This window comes from Rhipicephalus microplus, chromosome 3, assembly GCF_043290135.1.
Source record: "Rhipicephalus microplus isolate Deutch F79 chromosome 3, USDA_Rmic, whole genome shotgun sequence".
Classification (NCBI taxonomy): domain Eukaryota; kingdom Metazoa; phylum Arthropoda; class Arachnida; order Ixodida; family Ixodidae; genus Rhipicephalus; species Rhipicephalus microplus.
Window position 1 is genome coordinate 17814584 of NC_134702.1, and position 15187 is coordinate 17829770.

Below are 15187 nucleotides of genomic sequence, written 5' to 3' on the forward strand. Positions count from 1 at the left end.
TGCGTCTCGGCTGTCCATATTTGCTCCAAATGTCAATGTCACAGAGACGGCAGACCGGGTTTATGGTTTAACGATGGCGCCATTGCGTCTCCTTGTCTGCGCACCCCGCAACGGGTGTGTGCTTACGGTCTTAACATGTGCGCAGCAAGCGCCCAGGTAAGCTTCATCGACTGGGGGATGGCAAGAGGGCATTCTCGGCCTTATCTCGAACCGGAGATGGTCATTCGTTGGGCCCCACGAAAACCAGAGGCCCCCCCGCAGACGCTGGCTGGGTGCCCGTTAAAACTGGGGGCGCACCTTCTGGAGACCAGCAGAAGGAGAGACGCCGGACTGCTGTTCAGAGCATCGCAGTCACTTCTTAGGAGGACGTAGTTTCGTTGTCTCGCCACCAAACCAAGCGTCCCTGTCTTTGTGCAGGTAAGATCTTATTATGTCATTGCTCTGTTAGATTATTTGACGTAAATGTGATGAGATATGGCCATCGTCCGGATTCTGATGGAAAATATGGGCTGATTACGAAGGAGTGTGGTCCCACACAGCGGCCCATTGCGTGATGGCCACCGTAGTGGAATAGGGGTCTGTTTAGTGTTTTGTGTTAGCTTAGTATCATGCCTTCGAATGTTTCTGTGGCTCAGTCAAACGAGAGGTGTTTTATAACAAATAGCTTTATTTCAAAGAATTGTATGCAATATTTTCAGCTGAATGTGTATCGCTTAAAGCGTTAGACGAACCATTAACTCCGACTTACGGTTGGATAGCTCATGTTTCTGGGCATGGAATATACCATAAGTGTGACTTCACTGTTGGATTGAAAGGGAGGGTGAACCTCCACAGTGGTACAGTAATAGTCTTCAACTGCCGACTAGGTAAGCGTGGGTTTGATCCAGGGCGGGCACTTTCGGTGAAGGCGGGAATAATAGTGACGTGTACTTAGATCGATTTATGTGCACATTCTTGTGTTTGAAATTTGCGGAGCCCTCCACTGCGGCGTGCCTCATAATCTTGATGCAGTTTTCGTACGTGAAACTCCAAAAATTATTATTATTCTTATAATAAGTCACTTGATATCAACTGCCGTGTTTACTTGCATGCTACTATAGCATTCGTTCTCACTCACCAACATTGGCTAGTGTGGCTAGATGACCGATGATGTCGACAGATGTGACTGCAAAACATTATGGCACCAACAACGTTTTTTTTAATTCCATCTCACTTCTGCCGGCACGATGTCTTACGATCGTTGCGCATTTGATACGAAAACCACCTTTTGCAGCTTAAATGATTGAGGCGCCTCTGTTTCGTCAGCTTTCGGGTCTTGGTTAGGCGGGTCGCCAAAGTGATATTACAGTGAATACTAAAACAGAGCAGTGGCCATGGAAAAAAGAAACCGACAAGATAAAGATACAACGGCTCAACAGTCAGCATTTAGGCAGGCTTGTAAAAAATACCACTAGCGGAACGAGTAAGCTTAGTAAGTATACGGACAGTGCTTGTCAAAAGATCGCAGACCACGCTCCCATAGGGATACATGGGAGATTGGCCTGTGAACTTTTGACAGCCCCTGTACATATAAGATGGTAAATAGTGATGCGTGAAACTTCAAATAAAATGTAAAGTTGGTGCAAAAAGAGGACCTTTTGTTATAAAATTAAGGAAGAACCTGTTTTAGGGCCGAACCGTTTTATTACTTGTCGAATGTGCGTGAGATCGATTTCCTGACCGATTTGAAAAATTAACTAAAATTTGAGATTTCAAGTCAAATTAAGTAGAGAACACGGGTAAATAATATTTATATAAGACATTAAACACATGCTTATATACGCGGAGAACGGATGAACGCTTTTGGAAATGGCTTGATTATTGTGGCTTTTACTAAACAACAGTAATCAATTATTTTAATCAATGATGAGCCATGGTCTTTGCGAAAGCTGCCATGAAGTTATTTCTCGTTTGTTAAGTTTGAATCTCCCTGCAGGGACATGTTGGCGCAACCGTCACGTACTTAGGTTCACAAACGTACTAAGCCTAGACAGGATGTCCTTACCCCAGTTAGGCTTGCAGTCTTTGTTTTTCAATCAACATGATCATGCTATTCTGGTGCTTTCTAGGAAAGGTAACCATGGCCCCCATTGGCACGCTGCTAGGGCTGGCGATTGTATCAGCCATTTCGGTTACATCCTTGGCCGCTAGCTTCGGCACAGGGTACGCCATGTCGCCGGTAGGGGCGCCCTTCTCGGGCGGAGCCCCTGCAGGCGGCGCTGCGGGGCCAGCGTTCGGGCCTCCCGGAGGCTCAGCTTTCGGACCTCCCGGTGGCTCAGGGTTTCCCGGATTCCCGGGTGCCGGCGGTGGCGCTGTTCCCGGAATGACCATGCCATCTGATCCCAGTTGCCCTCCGACCAACGGCATGGTTCCGCTGTACGTGCCCGATCCCGACGACTGCACCAAGTACACGGTGTGCAGCGGCGGCTTCGGCATGCAGCTCGACTGCCCGCCGGGACTGCACTTCAACCGCAACTCTAACCATTGTGACTATCCGCCGAATGCGGGCTGCGAAGAAAGTGAGTAACGGTGAATGGAGGAGGAGAAAAAGAAAAACAGAAGGATGGGGGGTTGAATAGCTTTGTGGCTCTGTAACAAACCTGACCACACTTTGCGCGGTTACCATCGTTGAATAGCTAACATCGCAACAGGGCTATAAATGCGGACAGAAAGAAGGAAAGGACGCGGCACTGCACTCGCTACTAAATTCATTTTTGAAAAAGAAAGAACGTATACAGATATCTATAAGTCATCAAAACGGCACACATGTGTTGCAGTTTATGTGGCTCATCGATATTCTTGTTCATTCTTTTTCAAATATAAATTTAGTTGTGAGTTCAGCGCTATGTCTTTTTCTTCAGTTTTCTTCAGTAAATCATCTTTTGCGCCTATAGTTGGTTGATATTCCTACAAGTACTTCTCAATTTAAAGACACGCCACAAAGAAAGAGATAAAGAACACAAGCGCTGACTATCAACTGACCTGTCAGTTGATAGTGAGCGCTTGTGTGCGTCCTCTCTTTCTTTGTGGCGTGTCTTTAAGGTCGCGCTGTAAAAGTACTTATAGTCCTCCTCTTCTTTCTGTCCGAATTTATAACCTTGTTGCACTGTCACTTATTCTGCGATGAACATCCACCAACCAGCCTTACGAGCCATACTGCTTTGCATGACGGCATTTGCTGATGCTGTCTCTTCGCAAAGCGATGCTTGATTTGACCCTCCCCATACTTTGATTGGACGGCTCTCACGTCGGGTTATGCCGATGCAGGACTCGGGAGACACTCTGACCGTAGGCGCGCGCGTAAAGGGGGGGGGGGGTGAGGAAATCGTCCACCATACTCTGAACCTCTTAGGAGGGTGCCCAGTTTGGCCCATCTATTCACTAAGTCGCACCTGTACCAGCATGCTTGAAGGGAGGGTTAAGATCCCACAGGCTTCTGACTGTAACGGCGACCGAGGTCCCCTGATGTTGCATAAAAAGAAATGCTCACTTCAGAACATCACCCCCGGGTAGCCGAGGACCAAAGTAAGACCGTTGTGAGAAGCGCATTCATTGCCCTTTTTGTATCAATCGCCAAGCTTGCTTTATTTTGGATTCGACCAAAAGAAGAGATAGAGAGAGAAAAGAGGGGGACTGCGTCGACATTTCCCTACCCCTCCTTATGGATAACTTTGCACACGCATATGCATCCAATGAAAGTGCGTCCATCCCAGAAACTACGTTAACAAATGTATTGCAATTTGGCATGCCAATCCCAGTACTCGTGTGTGATGTGAACTCGGGCAAGTCATTTAACACTGTCTGTAACGGGGACGGATCGTGGAAGTGGTGTAACGTAAAGAGCACCCATTATTCTTATAGCAACTATAAGTAGAGTAAAACCAATATATCTTTCCTCGGTACATATTTCAGCACGTAAATCGCGAAGCTATCGCTGGACATTGACAAACGTTTTTTTTTTTTGTCAGTTCCACCTGAAGATCCAACAACTCTGACAGGACCACCCGGGATCAAGAAGGATGCTTATTTCGGTAAGGATGACCTCTGTAAACTGTGAGAGTCCATGCACACACTGCGCGATTCTTTCTGTTTGATTTTAATCTTTTCTAATACGTGTGCGCATCCTTAATCAACAGATTCGGTCAGAGCCCGTTTTAGCGAGTCATCGGTCCTTACGTGACGAAAATATCAGCCGGCCGACAATCAGTACTGAGTGTTGCCTGCTTCAGGACAAGAATCACTTTATTCATTCAATAAATGACCGTAACTACATGAATAGTACATACAGAAGAAGGTCCCAATTTCGTCCTGAGCACAATGACTGGAATTTTTATAACAAACAGTAATTTCAACATAGTTAGAAATAATAAGATAAATTATGAAAAATAGCATAACTGAACATAAAATAACAGTTAAATGTGTAAGTTATCCAGGAAGGCCACTCGATCCTGCAGTGATACAGAGGTAAAATTTTTCAAAGCAAACTAGAAGTGTGCAAAACAAATAGAAAGATACACAAGTGATCGCGAAAGAAGAAACGTATGGGAATTATGAAGGTGATTCTGATGCACCGAAAAGAAAGTTATTCAGTTCACCTGAAACTTGTGAGCTTTCAGCATTTTTAAAGTGAATGGTGGCGGGTTTCAGAGCGATAATGCTGAAAAGTGTAATTACTTTGTCGCAGTTGATAAGAGTTCTAAGTTAAACAAAATTTTTTGGCAAATCTATTCTAATTAGAATGAATCAAGTAAGTTTATGTAAAGATGGGCTACTTTCAGATATGAGCCTCTTGAGTGGACCTGGCTTCCCGATGATTTTCGGACAGCCTAATCCGGGAATCGGTCAACTGAAGAATCCACCTGGCAAGCCTAAGACTCCCGCTGCATAGGAATCGCTACAGCCATGCTTAAATGCGCAATGGCTTGCTGTAACCGCACGGGCATTGAACATGAAGAGAAGGCTTCAACAGTGAAGGCCAGCACAATGATTTTCATCTCGAGTATTTCAGGTGTTGCGGTATCCCCGAGCTCTAACTGAAAAGGTCGATACAGTCATCGTCATCATGGGCTGATGCCCTAAAATAAATTTGTGCCAAGTTTATTTCGACTTTGTCGTCTCTCCGGTGCCATTTTGCGTTCAACAGTTCATTCACGGAGTAGCACAGCCTATAGCTTTTCATTGAATTCAGTAATTCAAATTTGGTTCTTCGTGGAATTGGTAGCAACATGACCGTGAAACAGGAAGTGGTAGCTTGAGCATGGATAAGGTCTTAGCCACTACAGCAGGTGCTGCTAGGGCATGGGCCGGCACACGTTTTTTTTTTCAAGCATCTCAACTCTACAAATAATCCAGTCACAGAACATATAAGATAATTATAAGGAAAATAGCGGAGACCGGCAGCTCTACTGTCCTTACCGATTTCAGATTTGGTTAAACTGCCGTCGGTTAGTTTTTCAACGCCAGTCTGATAGAGCATTGAAGGTGTTAAAAATCATGAGGTTTTGTCCTGTTGATTTTCCATTTTATAGAAATGAAATAAAAAAAAACGCTGTTGGCTGTCTTTATGTCCCGGTGGCTTTGGCAACTTCTGCATGCAGCTTCGCGTCATAAAATCCAGGTGTCGTTAGATGTCTGCATCACGATGCGCCTCCTCTAGTACAAGGTGCGTGGCCGTATCGCAGACCACAGCCGCCAGCGTGCTATCTCGAAGGCCATGGTGTGGCAGAGGCAGTTGAAACTTAAAAATGAAAGATCAAAGCGAGGTGCTTACACTCCTCGTTGTCTCCGAATTAAGAGTCGTGCCGTCACGTCCATGTATTTACATAACAACGACCGTGACAACTAGGCAACCACAAATGAGGGTGCTACATAACAGTTCAGCAGCGTCACATGTGCGAAAATATTTATATGTATATAATCTGTTTAGCAAGTTTTTGTAGGAATGAGTAAAAGACATTTTTTTTTACTGTCAAAGAAGCCACAGTGGACGTAAATTACTTTTCTATTCCCTCTTTCGAGCTTCTCGAAAATTTTCTTACCGCTGGCTTTTGTGAGAATCAGCATGGCGTCACGAAAAACTTGTTTCTTGCGAGCCCGGAAAACACATATGCGAGAAACGACCTGAAAAGAACCGTTATAAGCCGCTTTCCTGAAAACCATTTCATGGTTCAAAAAACACTGGCTGTCTCTACAAAGTGTGCATTTGTGTGCTTTGGAAGTTGAAATATGATTTGTCGCCTGCTTAGATTTAAGCCTTTATAATCCCTGAGCGTCGTTTACTGGCTGCTTGGTCGGAGATTTGTTTGTCATGATATTTTCAAGCCACGTCGAAAAGAAGATGATGGTTGGTTTGACCCTGCCGCTCTGGCCTGGAGATTAAGGTGCTCAAAGGTCGAGGGATTGAATCCCTGGCCACGGCGGCAGCATTGTGATGGAGACGAAATGCGAAAGGCTCATGTACATAACTTTAGGAGCACGCCATCCATCCATTAAAAAACCCCAGGTTGACGAAAGCTCCTGAGCCCTCCACTACGACGTTCCTCATAATCATATCGTAGTTTTGCTGCGTAAGATATCAACAATTATTATACGAGGATAGCTGGCTTTTCCTATGCATTCTCTCTAGTCTACATGAAAATTTATTTATTCCTATTTATTTTTTATCTGCGGAGTTCGAATTCACGAAGCAACAGCGTCGCGTGGAACACGCAACACATGTCTCCTCGTCAGCTGGATGGGAGGTCTGAGCCCGTTGTGACCCCGCTTAGAGCATTCACTGCAAGTGCTGTTGCAAACTAACAACTACGCCGTAATCCAAGTCGGGGGTCGCACAGAGGCCCGTACCCCACCACCTCCTGAATTTTAGTTTTTTTTTTTTACCTTGACATCAGATCACAAAAGGACAATGGACCACAACCGTCTGCCCGGCCCCATTTCAAATCAAGGAGATGTCTTTCCCCCCATCTTGCGACAAAAATTCCGCCACGCCCTTGAAAATAGTGGATTATCCGCCATACGAGTGTAAAGCAACTGGTGCCCCTTCATAGCTGTTCACGTTGCTGATGCATTACAAAGAAATTAGCTCTTTGTAATGAATGGAAAGCTTTCAACAGTCGACGCGTCCTTACTCGGTTTCTTTGGCCTGACGCTTGAGGCGATTCAACGATCCTTCCCCGAAATTGTATGTCCGTTAACGCGACTCATCGCCCCACGTAACGCCCGTGTATAGGGTCTATTTTTCAGAAGTAGTTCGAAGTGACCGCTTTGAGTTCTATCCGGACTGGTATCTGCCGTTTATGAAATCTAGTGAATTATTACCCGTTTAGAGAAGGCTTCCTTGAAGATTGTTTTTCGTAAGGCTTGCTGTCCCTGGTGAAGGCAACCTTGGCTACTTTGTTCGCTTTGCGCACACATTAATTCGCTCATAACAAAAACCATGAAAGAGAGAAAGCAGTGGTTCTCCGACAGAATACTTGCCAGCCGCGCAAAATGCGGTGTTCGATTCCGAATCAATGCCCCTCCCCACTCTTTTTTTTTCTTTTGCAGTTTTTTTTGTCTTTTTCTCTTTGCGCGTGGTAGCTGTGACAGACAACGGCGGCAGCAGCGGCAGTGGCGGATGACATCGCCACCAAAATAAATCAATTATGTGATCTCACGATAGCTTCCACTGCAAAAAAGAATAAATACATAACCAAACGACCATAGCCAAAACTGCGTGACCACGGAATGGTAACCCCTTTATTTTGCAGGCTTTCGCGTTATTACAGGTGCGCACATTTTGCCCAGGCTTAAATTTCTGTTTTAAGAACAAAAATCAGCAGTTCTCATCTGCATGACAGTCCTCTTCGTTGACAAGATCCACCTGCGTCGAGCAATAAGCCGGAACCGTTCCGGCTGGAACAAGTTGTTATCTATGCCCAACTCCACTGGGTTCGTTATTCTTCTCTTACTTATAACTCTCTCGATACTTATTTGTGCCAAATAACAGCCAATGATAGTAAGTAACTCAGTTCTTGGCAAACATGGACACTCCAGATATCTTGAACAAGACAGCGCCTCCATTAGCAGCCTTCATTGCACATACCGGTGACATTTGAACGAGAAAAAGACACACAACACGGGTATGCTGCGTGGGGTGTGGTGTTCGGCCTCGACTCCGTCATTGTTTTTGTTTGTTTTTCACATTGTTTCCCGAAACAAGAGGCCCAGCCAGCTAGCCAACAAGTTCACCTTATTAACGTGATTGCGTCAAAGAGCTCGGTTCGCCGCAATGTCGGTTCGGTGTCATTGTGTGTGTCGGTGTTGTGGAGCACCAAAACCGCGTTGTAAGTGACCAAAATATCAGGCTAAACAATAAACACATTCAATAAAAATATTTGGTTTGAGTGCGATTTGAACCTAAGCCATCTAAGCGGTATACAGGTGTTCTAGCACCGAGCCTCGTGTTTGCTTAAACTGCTTCGACAACAAAGAAAGAAAACACACAAAATGAATGTCATATACTGGAAGCAGTCTCGTTGACGCGTGTAATTCTGCGTGACAGAAGCGTAGAAGTGCGTAAGTCGTCTAAACACGTGACAATGAGTGGGTGTTTCAACGGCCCACCAATTACAAAATGCGGAGGTATGTTTAATCCATCGTCAGCAGCAAAGGCATCAACAAGGTGAGCGGCTGTGTATAGCCTCGCTTGTTGCCTTACGGCGACGTATAGCGGGCCTTCGCTGATTATTCTTCCTTCGCAATATGAGGAATTATGACATAGTTGGAACTCCGCAACCTTACTTGCAGTAGGCGTTCCGACATTCTTCGAAACTATACTATGCTATATGCGCATATATGCGTTTGCTTTTTCGCAGCATGGTTCAGGCATCCTCGGGAAACCGAAGCCAGGCTACCAAGTGACAAGGCGAAGCTCAAGTGTCCCCCAGGTTTTCAAACTGAGTAAACATATCATAAATAAAAAAGTCGCAGATTTGCTCCAAAGGCGAAGCAATGAACGCGATAGCAACAATTTGAAAGGTCACGCGTGGAATGAAAAGCAGATCGGAAAGTGGCTTGCGTTTCTCGCACACAAATTACGCACAAAACGTCCTCAAAGGTACGGATGCACGCGAATAAGCATCTTATTTGTTACTTCGCCGAGTCTGAAAAGCGCGCGCTTTTAGAGAACGGAGACTGCAATGATTGCAGTGACCTTTGTGCGCCCGGTAACTACAGCAGAATCGCTCCACGTAAAGCCCAAGGCCAGCCAAGGCGTACAATCCTCCCCTCCTCACCACCGCGAGATAAGGGTGCGCGAGGGAGCGTAGCTCCTCTTCTCTAAGCCGGGCGAATCACGCGTATAGGAGATTAGAGAGGGCGCTCTAATCTCCTATGTGACGACGAGCGCTCATTGCTCCATCTGTCTGGTAATGTCGAAAACACAGCAGCGGTAAGTGGTAGATATAAATAGCCGTTAGAACGGTGAAGAACGTTCTCCGGGGTGCCTCAGTGGTTAACGCCTCGCTTTCAGGACGCAGATGTCCCACGTTCGATACCGCGCGCCGGAGTGCTTTTTTCCTGCATTTTTTTCTTTTTTGCGTTTTCATATAGATACGTATACACATACGGTGCATGACATCGACGCTGACGTCAGCGGCAAAATTCTGCTGAGAGTGTCCACATAATTGCTATCGCAATAAAAAAACACTGTCCACCAAAGCCGTATGTCACTGGTGGAGCCAAGTGGCGAGGGTGGTATAGAGTGGAGGCTTTAGCTCTCCCCATTTTTTTAATTTTGTGTGCGTAGGGTTCATAAAAACGCACGCCCGATCATACATAAAAGCAGGTTAAATCTACGCTCGCCTTCTTTCTCGAGAAAAGAATCCCCGGCTTAACCACGGCACGCTCTGAATCACAGGCCTAGACGACCAATTCTTTTAAACTTCCCATACTTCCGACACTTGCCAAAGCATCACAAGAGAGAGGGAGAGGAAAATAAAGGAATAATTCGCTCATTAAATTTCGAAAGAGTGTTTTAGGCGATGTTCGCCATCACCTTGCACTGGGAAGGCTTCCTATTCCAGTCTTTGTCCGACTTCGACTGCCCTCTTGGTCCCGGCGAAACGTTGTCACTGGTCTTCCAGGGGCTTTAGAGTGCGTTTGGGCTCGCCTTTTTCGATAAAAAAAAAGTTGTGGTACAATCTCTTTCGCGGGAGGCGCACGTTCACATCATTTTTTTTTATTTACAGAAACGTCCCTTCCACGGCTTCGCTGAATCTTCAGAGTACTCGCAGTGCAGTTTTGCAAGTAAAGCCATCATTGCGATTTCACGGTGAAGACGTAGCAGCAAATTGGCAAACATGACATTTACATTTTCGCCACAAGATAACAGTTCATGGAAAGATGGAATATTGAAGTGAACGCTTGAAACCTGAAGTTTCGCTGGATCGAACATTTCGACAAGCGGGCTTAATTTTTGTCTTCTACAAGGCCGCTGCAGTCGTGAAGATGACAAGCCTGTTTGTCAAAACGCTGGATCCAGTGACAGCCCTTGCTCCAAAGAATTTGCTTTAAACTTTTTCACACGTCACACTGCACGGCTATACAAATGTTATGCCATCCACCATGTGCCAAAGCACGCAACGGTGACTATAACGAAGTTCAGTAAGAATGTCACGTATACCTAGAACAGTTCACTGAGGCTGAGCCAGTTGATAGCGATTTGAAAGAGACAACATAGTGTTTTCAGTGTATTGTAGGTTCTCTCGCATCCTTGCTTGCGTGCCTCCACTTTTGATAAGGTACTACGAAATCGGAGCCAAGACAAGTCATCCGCCGTGGTGCAGCAAGGGTTATGGTGCTCGGCTGCTGACACGATGGCCCCGGGTACGATTCCAGGGGCATCGGTCGCATTTTAATGGAGGTTAAAGGCCTGGGGTACGTGCGATGTCATAGCCTGTTAAAGAACGCCACATACTCGAAATTTCCGGAGCCCTCCATTACGGCGTATCTCGTAATCATATTATGCTTCTGGAACGAAAAGGCTCAAATAACATTATTACCTTCTTGGGGCCAGTGGTTCGCCGCTCCGTGAGTGAAAACGTTCCCGCACACAGTATACTGTGTTTGGGAACACTTTCATTCTTCAAGTATATACTCTCTTGAGAGATCGGTACAAGTAGCGCATTTACTCAAATGGTGCATCTGTTATATTCGCCAAGCTCAATATGACACAATAATCGAGTATTGCGTCTTGTTGAGAGAGATTGAGATCATTATGGGATAAACCAAGCGTAAGTGGTTCACCGGCCTCGACGGTTTTATCACGCAAGCCTGCAGCAGCGCAAGCCCATCTTGTTATCCATTCGCGACGCGCGTCATGGCCGACAGTTCATGAATGCGTAAAACTTGCACAGATCTAACGCCAATGTTTTATAGACTCAATATAAAGTTAATAATAATAATAATAAATATAATAATAATAATAATAATAATAATAATAATAATAATAATAATAATAATAATAATAATAATAATAATAATAATAATATCATGACCTGGGTTTTATCGTCCGAAAACCACCATATGATTATGAGAGACGCCGTAGTGGAGGGCTCCGGAAATTTCGACCACCCTGGGTTCTTTAACGTGCTCTGGCACCACACCGTTGTACAGGGGCCTCTAAATTTTCGCCTCCATCGAAATAGGACCGCAGTGGCCATGAACGGATCCACGTTTTTCGGGTCAGCAGCCGATCGCTGTTGTAACCCTGAGGCGAGTGCAAATGCAAGAATGAATTATAGTGTATTTTATAGCAACGAATTGCCATTGCCACCTAATTATTCAGCCAATTACTGAGCAGTCAGTGATCCCTGTATTTTTTTATAAAGCGAATTCAATCAGCCACTCTAATTACATCTTTGGTTATCAGTAAGCCAAAAAGCGTTCCCCTAAAACATAAAAAAGTATATATATTTCGAAATTCCTGCCGAAACGCCCCGAATTGAGTGCCTCGTCAAACAACGTACTGCTTTGACCGAAGTGTTGATGTGCAGCGAAATATTTCCTACAGACAGACTATATGATAACTTTAGCAATCATAGATGGTTAATGTACCATTAGCTCAGTGTTAAGTGGAGTTGAAAAAACTTTATTTGCCCAACGGTTGTTGCTGTGCCCGGGGCTAGGCTGCCAGGGACACATCGTTCAAGGAACATCTTTTGAGGTCCTCGGCGACGGCCCTGGCCCGCTGGACGGCCCACACCTGGTCTTCGAGGGCCTCGCTGAGAAGGGTGGCTTGCCATCGCTCAGCAAGGCGCCCCATTTCGGTGGGTCCCTCAGTTGACGTCATTATTTTTTTTGCAGTCCTTTTTAAGCCGTCACTCAAAAACGAGAAAAGTAAGTCGCGTGTGGAACTGTACACAGCCAGTCGCAAAGGGTTTCATAGCTGTGACGACGTGTGAAAAACAGCAAACGCATTGGCACTAAGTTGCACCACGCGGCATTGTATTTTCGCTCTTTTTTTGTTCTTTGGAGCAGCAAAGATAATCTGCGGGTCAACTAGTCTTGTTTCTGGAATTTTCGTCGCGCATGCGCAAGAACCACAAGACAATTATCCCGTTTTTATGACTTAACTACCTCGCCTCGAGGTATCCGCACACCAGCATCCGGTCTGCAGCCTTGAGTTCGTTTCCACGTCAAAGGCTATAACGTACGCGAAGCGAAGGCAACGTGCTATGTCGACGTCACAGGTCCGTTATCTCCTGACCCTTTCTTCTTGCCTGGGGTTGCACCTACGAAGACGGGCGCTGGTGATAAAGGTAGCGCGCGTGGACCCTTCGAGGTGGTAGAAAAGGCCGGCGTGCGTCCTTTCTGCCAACCACACGGACTCGAGCAACCACAGCCAGACTTTTGGACGGGCGATTCCAGTTATTGTACAGAAAGGTAAGAAATGTGTATCTTCTCTGTTTCGCAAGACTTCAGAGAGGGGTTCTCAGTGTTAACACTTTCTTAAGAAAACAAAGCTAGAAAAACACCGTGTCACTTATGCGGCAATTGAAACTCGAGTGTCTCAATTACGAGTGATGCTCGGGATGATGGCGTTAAAACTCTTTTCAGCCTTTAACATATCTACCCGAACAGTCATTTAGTTCTTCTTGCAAAAGTACAAATACGAGTTCGTCGCTCTTTTCGTGGAAGAAAAAAAAAGACGCAGTGCTTCCAGAAAGAGACAAAGGTGGCGTCGAATTCCGCCTGACAACTCGAGGGTGCTCACGAAGAGCGTTCTTGTTTGGCGTTTTTGTTGAAAAGCTAGAGCTTTATGAAGTAAAGCCAAATTCTCAAATGTTTGTAGCCGTTCTGCACTGTGAACCTCGTGCTGGACTTACAGCGTTAGCTATGTTAAATGAGCAGTATACACAATAAAAATGTTATGCGTCTTCTATAAACTGGTGTAACTGATATGCGAAACGTTTTGAGAAGCAGCTCTAACTATACTTTATTGTATTGTTAGGAATGGAAGCTTGAGCGATTTGGCATGTCTTAGTTGATACAGCAGACAAGAGAGAGTGATGAAGAATAAGAAACAGATGAGAGGCTATGTACGGGCTTTTATAAAAGTTTGCTTGATAAACCGAGTTGTATCTGGCCCGGTGAATTATCCTGTACCCAATTCTAACTACGATGGGTACACATGAAGTGGTGACGACAATATGGTACCGTGATGAATTAAACGCTATAATTCGTTCCGTTACAACCGCTTCAGTAGTCTAACTGCAATGACATCTATTGAGTGAACTTTGCCAAGCAAGTCAATAACATCCGGCCACTCTTTTTAGCGCCTTTTGTATCCAGCACTCAAAGTTAAAAAGAGCTGCGCATAAATAACGAACGCAACGATGGTCTCTAATCCTGGTGCATATATCCTCGCAACGTACTGAAAGGAAGCTCAAAAAGTAGAGTCGTTGAACCCATTCCTTAACTGAGATGCATTTCAAGATGGCCCAGCTCAGATTCTTTTAGACATATAGAAGCGTGCCTTAAGTGCAAGCTGCGGATGTTAGCATGGCTGATCACCTGAAATGGTATCTCACCGGGTGAGGTATGGTATTGTTTTACGGAAGCCTGTGAACTGTACATTCGTGGGCCAAAAGTTTATGTAAGCGCGACGTGTACACTCATATGCTACTATAAGTATTGTCGTGAACTTTCAGCACGAAACCGCCATTGCTCCTGTTTCCAGTTACGCGTCAGCATCTCTGTGACTATATAATGATCGGATGATTTAATACAGATGGTAAACTTTGTCAAAGTGCTCTGACATACCATACACATAGAATAGGCAAAGCAATGTCAAGTACATGTAGTGATGCCATGATATTTTGTCTTTCGTTTCATCCCTTCAGGTCAAAACCAAAACGACGCAGAAAACGACAGCGATGGGTTACCCAACATTCTTGCTCGTCGTATTCGTCGGGACCATGGCCGTGTCCGTGACGTCAGCTGCAATGTTCGCAAGTCCCGGAGGACCACCTGCCAACCCACCGCCACCGGGGATCGGGGGTAGCCCCGGTGCATTCGGAGGATTCGGCGGTGCACCACCGGCGGGGTCCGGGGCAGGGGGTGCTGGTGCACCAGCCGGAGGTCTACCTTCTGATCCCAGCTGCCCGCCAACGGACGGCATGGTGCCCCTGTACGTACCTGATCCGGACGACTGCACCAAGTATACCGTCTGCAGCGCGGGTTTCGGCATGAAGATGGACTGCCCACCTGGTCTGCATTTCAACAAGGTCTCCAACCACTGCGACTTCCCGCCTCTCGCCGGTTGTGAAGTCAGCGCCTGATAGGACTCGTGATGGCGGTGTACATATAAACTATGGAACTTGTATGCGGCTATATGTCGGTATACGGTATAGTTACTTACTCATTAATAATTGCTTGAGCATGTCCGTGTCCATGTTAGTGTCTACAACATTCCACATGATAGAGACCTTGATGCCAACGGTTGATGTGTGAATGAACAAGCGCCTAGTTGCAGTGATTTGATTGGGTGATGGTTCACTCCATCTAGCCGCAGCTCGGAATTAACTGCTAACTCTTCGTAGTGAAAGACTAAGTTTCAATTCTACCTTGACTTTAACCAAAATCAGATAACCTCCTCCAGGTTATT

General features: G+C 45.6%; 1 protein-coding gene across 1 annotated transcript; it reads left to right on the forward strand.

Annotated features, from left to right (window-relative positions):
* The first annotated feature begins 278 nt into the window (after positions 1–278).
* Positions 279–14964, forward strand: LOC119163647 (uncharacterized). The gene is made up of 6 exons (XM_075887666.1): positions 279–417; positions 2109–2558; positions 4008–4070; positions 4818–4921; positions 12844–12963; positions 14424–14964. Exons 2-6 carry the CDS (start codon positions 2120–2122, stop codon positions 14859–14861), a joined length of 1164 nt encoding a protein of 387 aa, XP_075743781.1. The 5' UTR covers positions 279–417; positions 2109–2119; the 3' UTR covers positions 14862–14964.
* The last annotated feature ends 223 nt before the right edge of the window (positions 14965–15187 follow it).

What these genes read in the sequence shown, in the direction of transcription:
- LOC119163647 (XM_075887666.1), top strand. Translation starts at nt 2,120, where the DNA reads ATGGCCCCCATTGGCACGCTGCTAGGGCTGGCGATTGTATCAGCCATT. An exon ending in CAAGAAGGATGCTTATTTCG is followed by an intron (nt 4,071 to 4,817) that starts GTAAGGATGACC and finishes GGCTACTTTCAG; the next exon opens with ATATGAGCCTCTTGAGTGGA. An exon ending in GCAAGCCTAAGACTCCCGCT is followed by an intron (nt 4,922 to 12,843) that starts GCATAGGAATCG and finishes TGATAAAGGTAG; the next exon opens with CGCGCGTGGACCCTTCGAGG.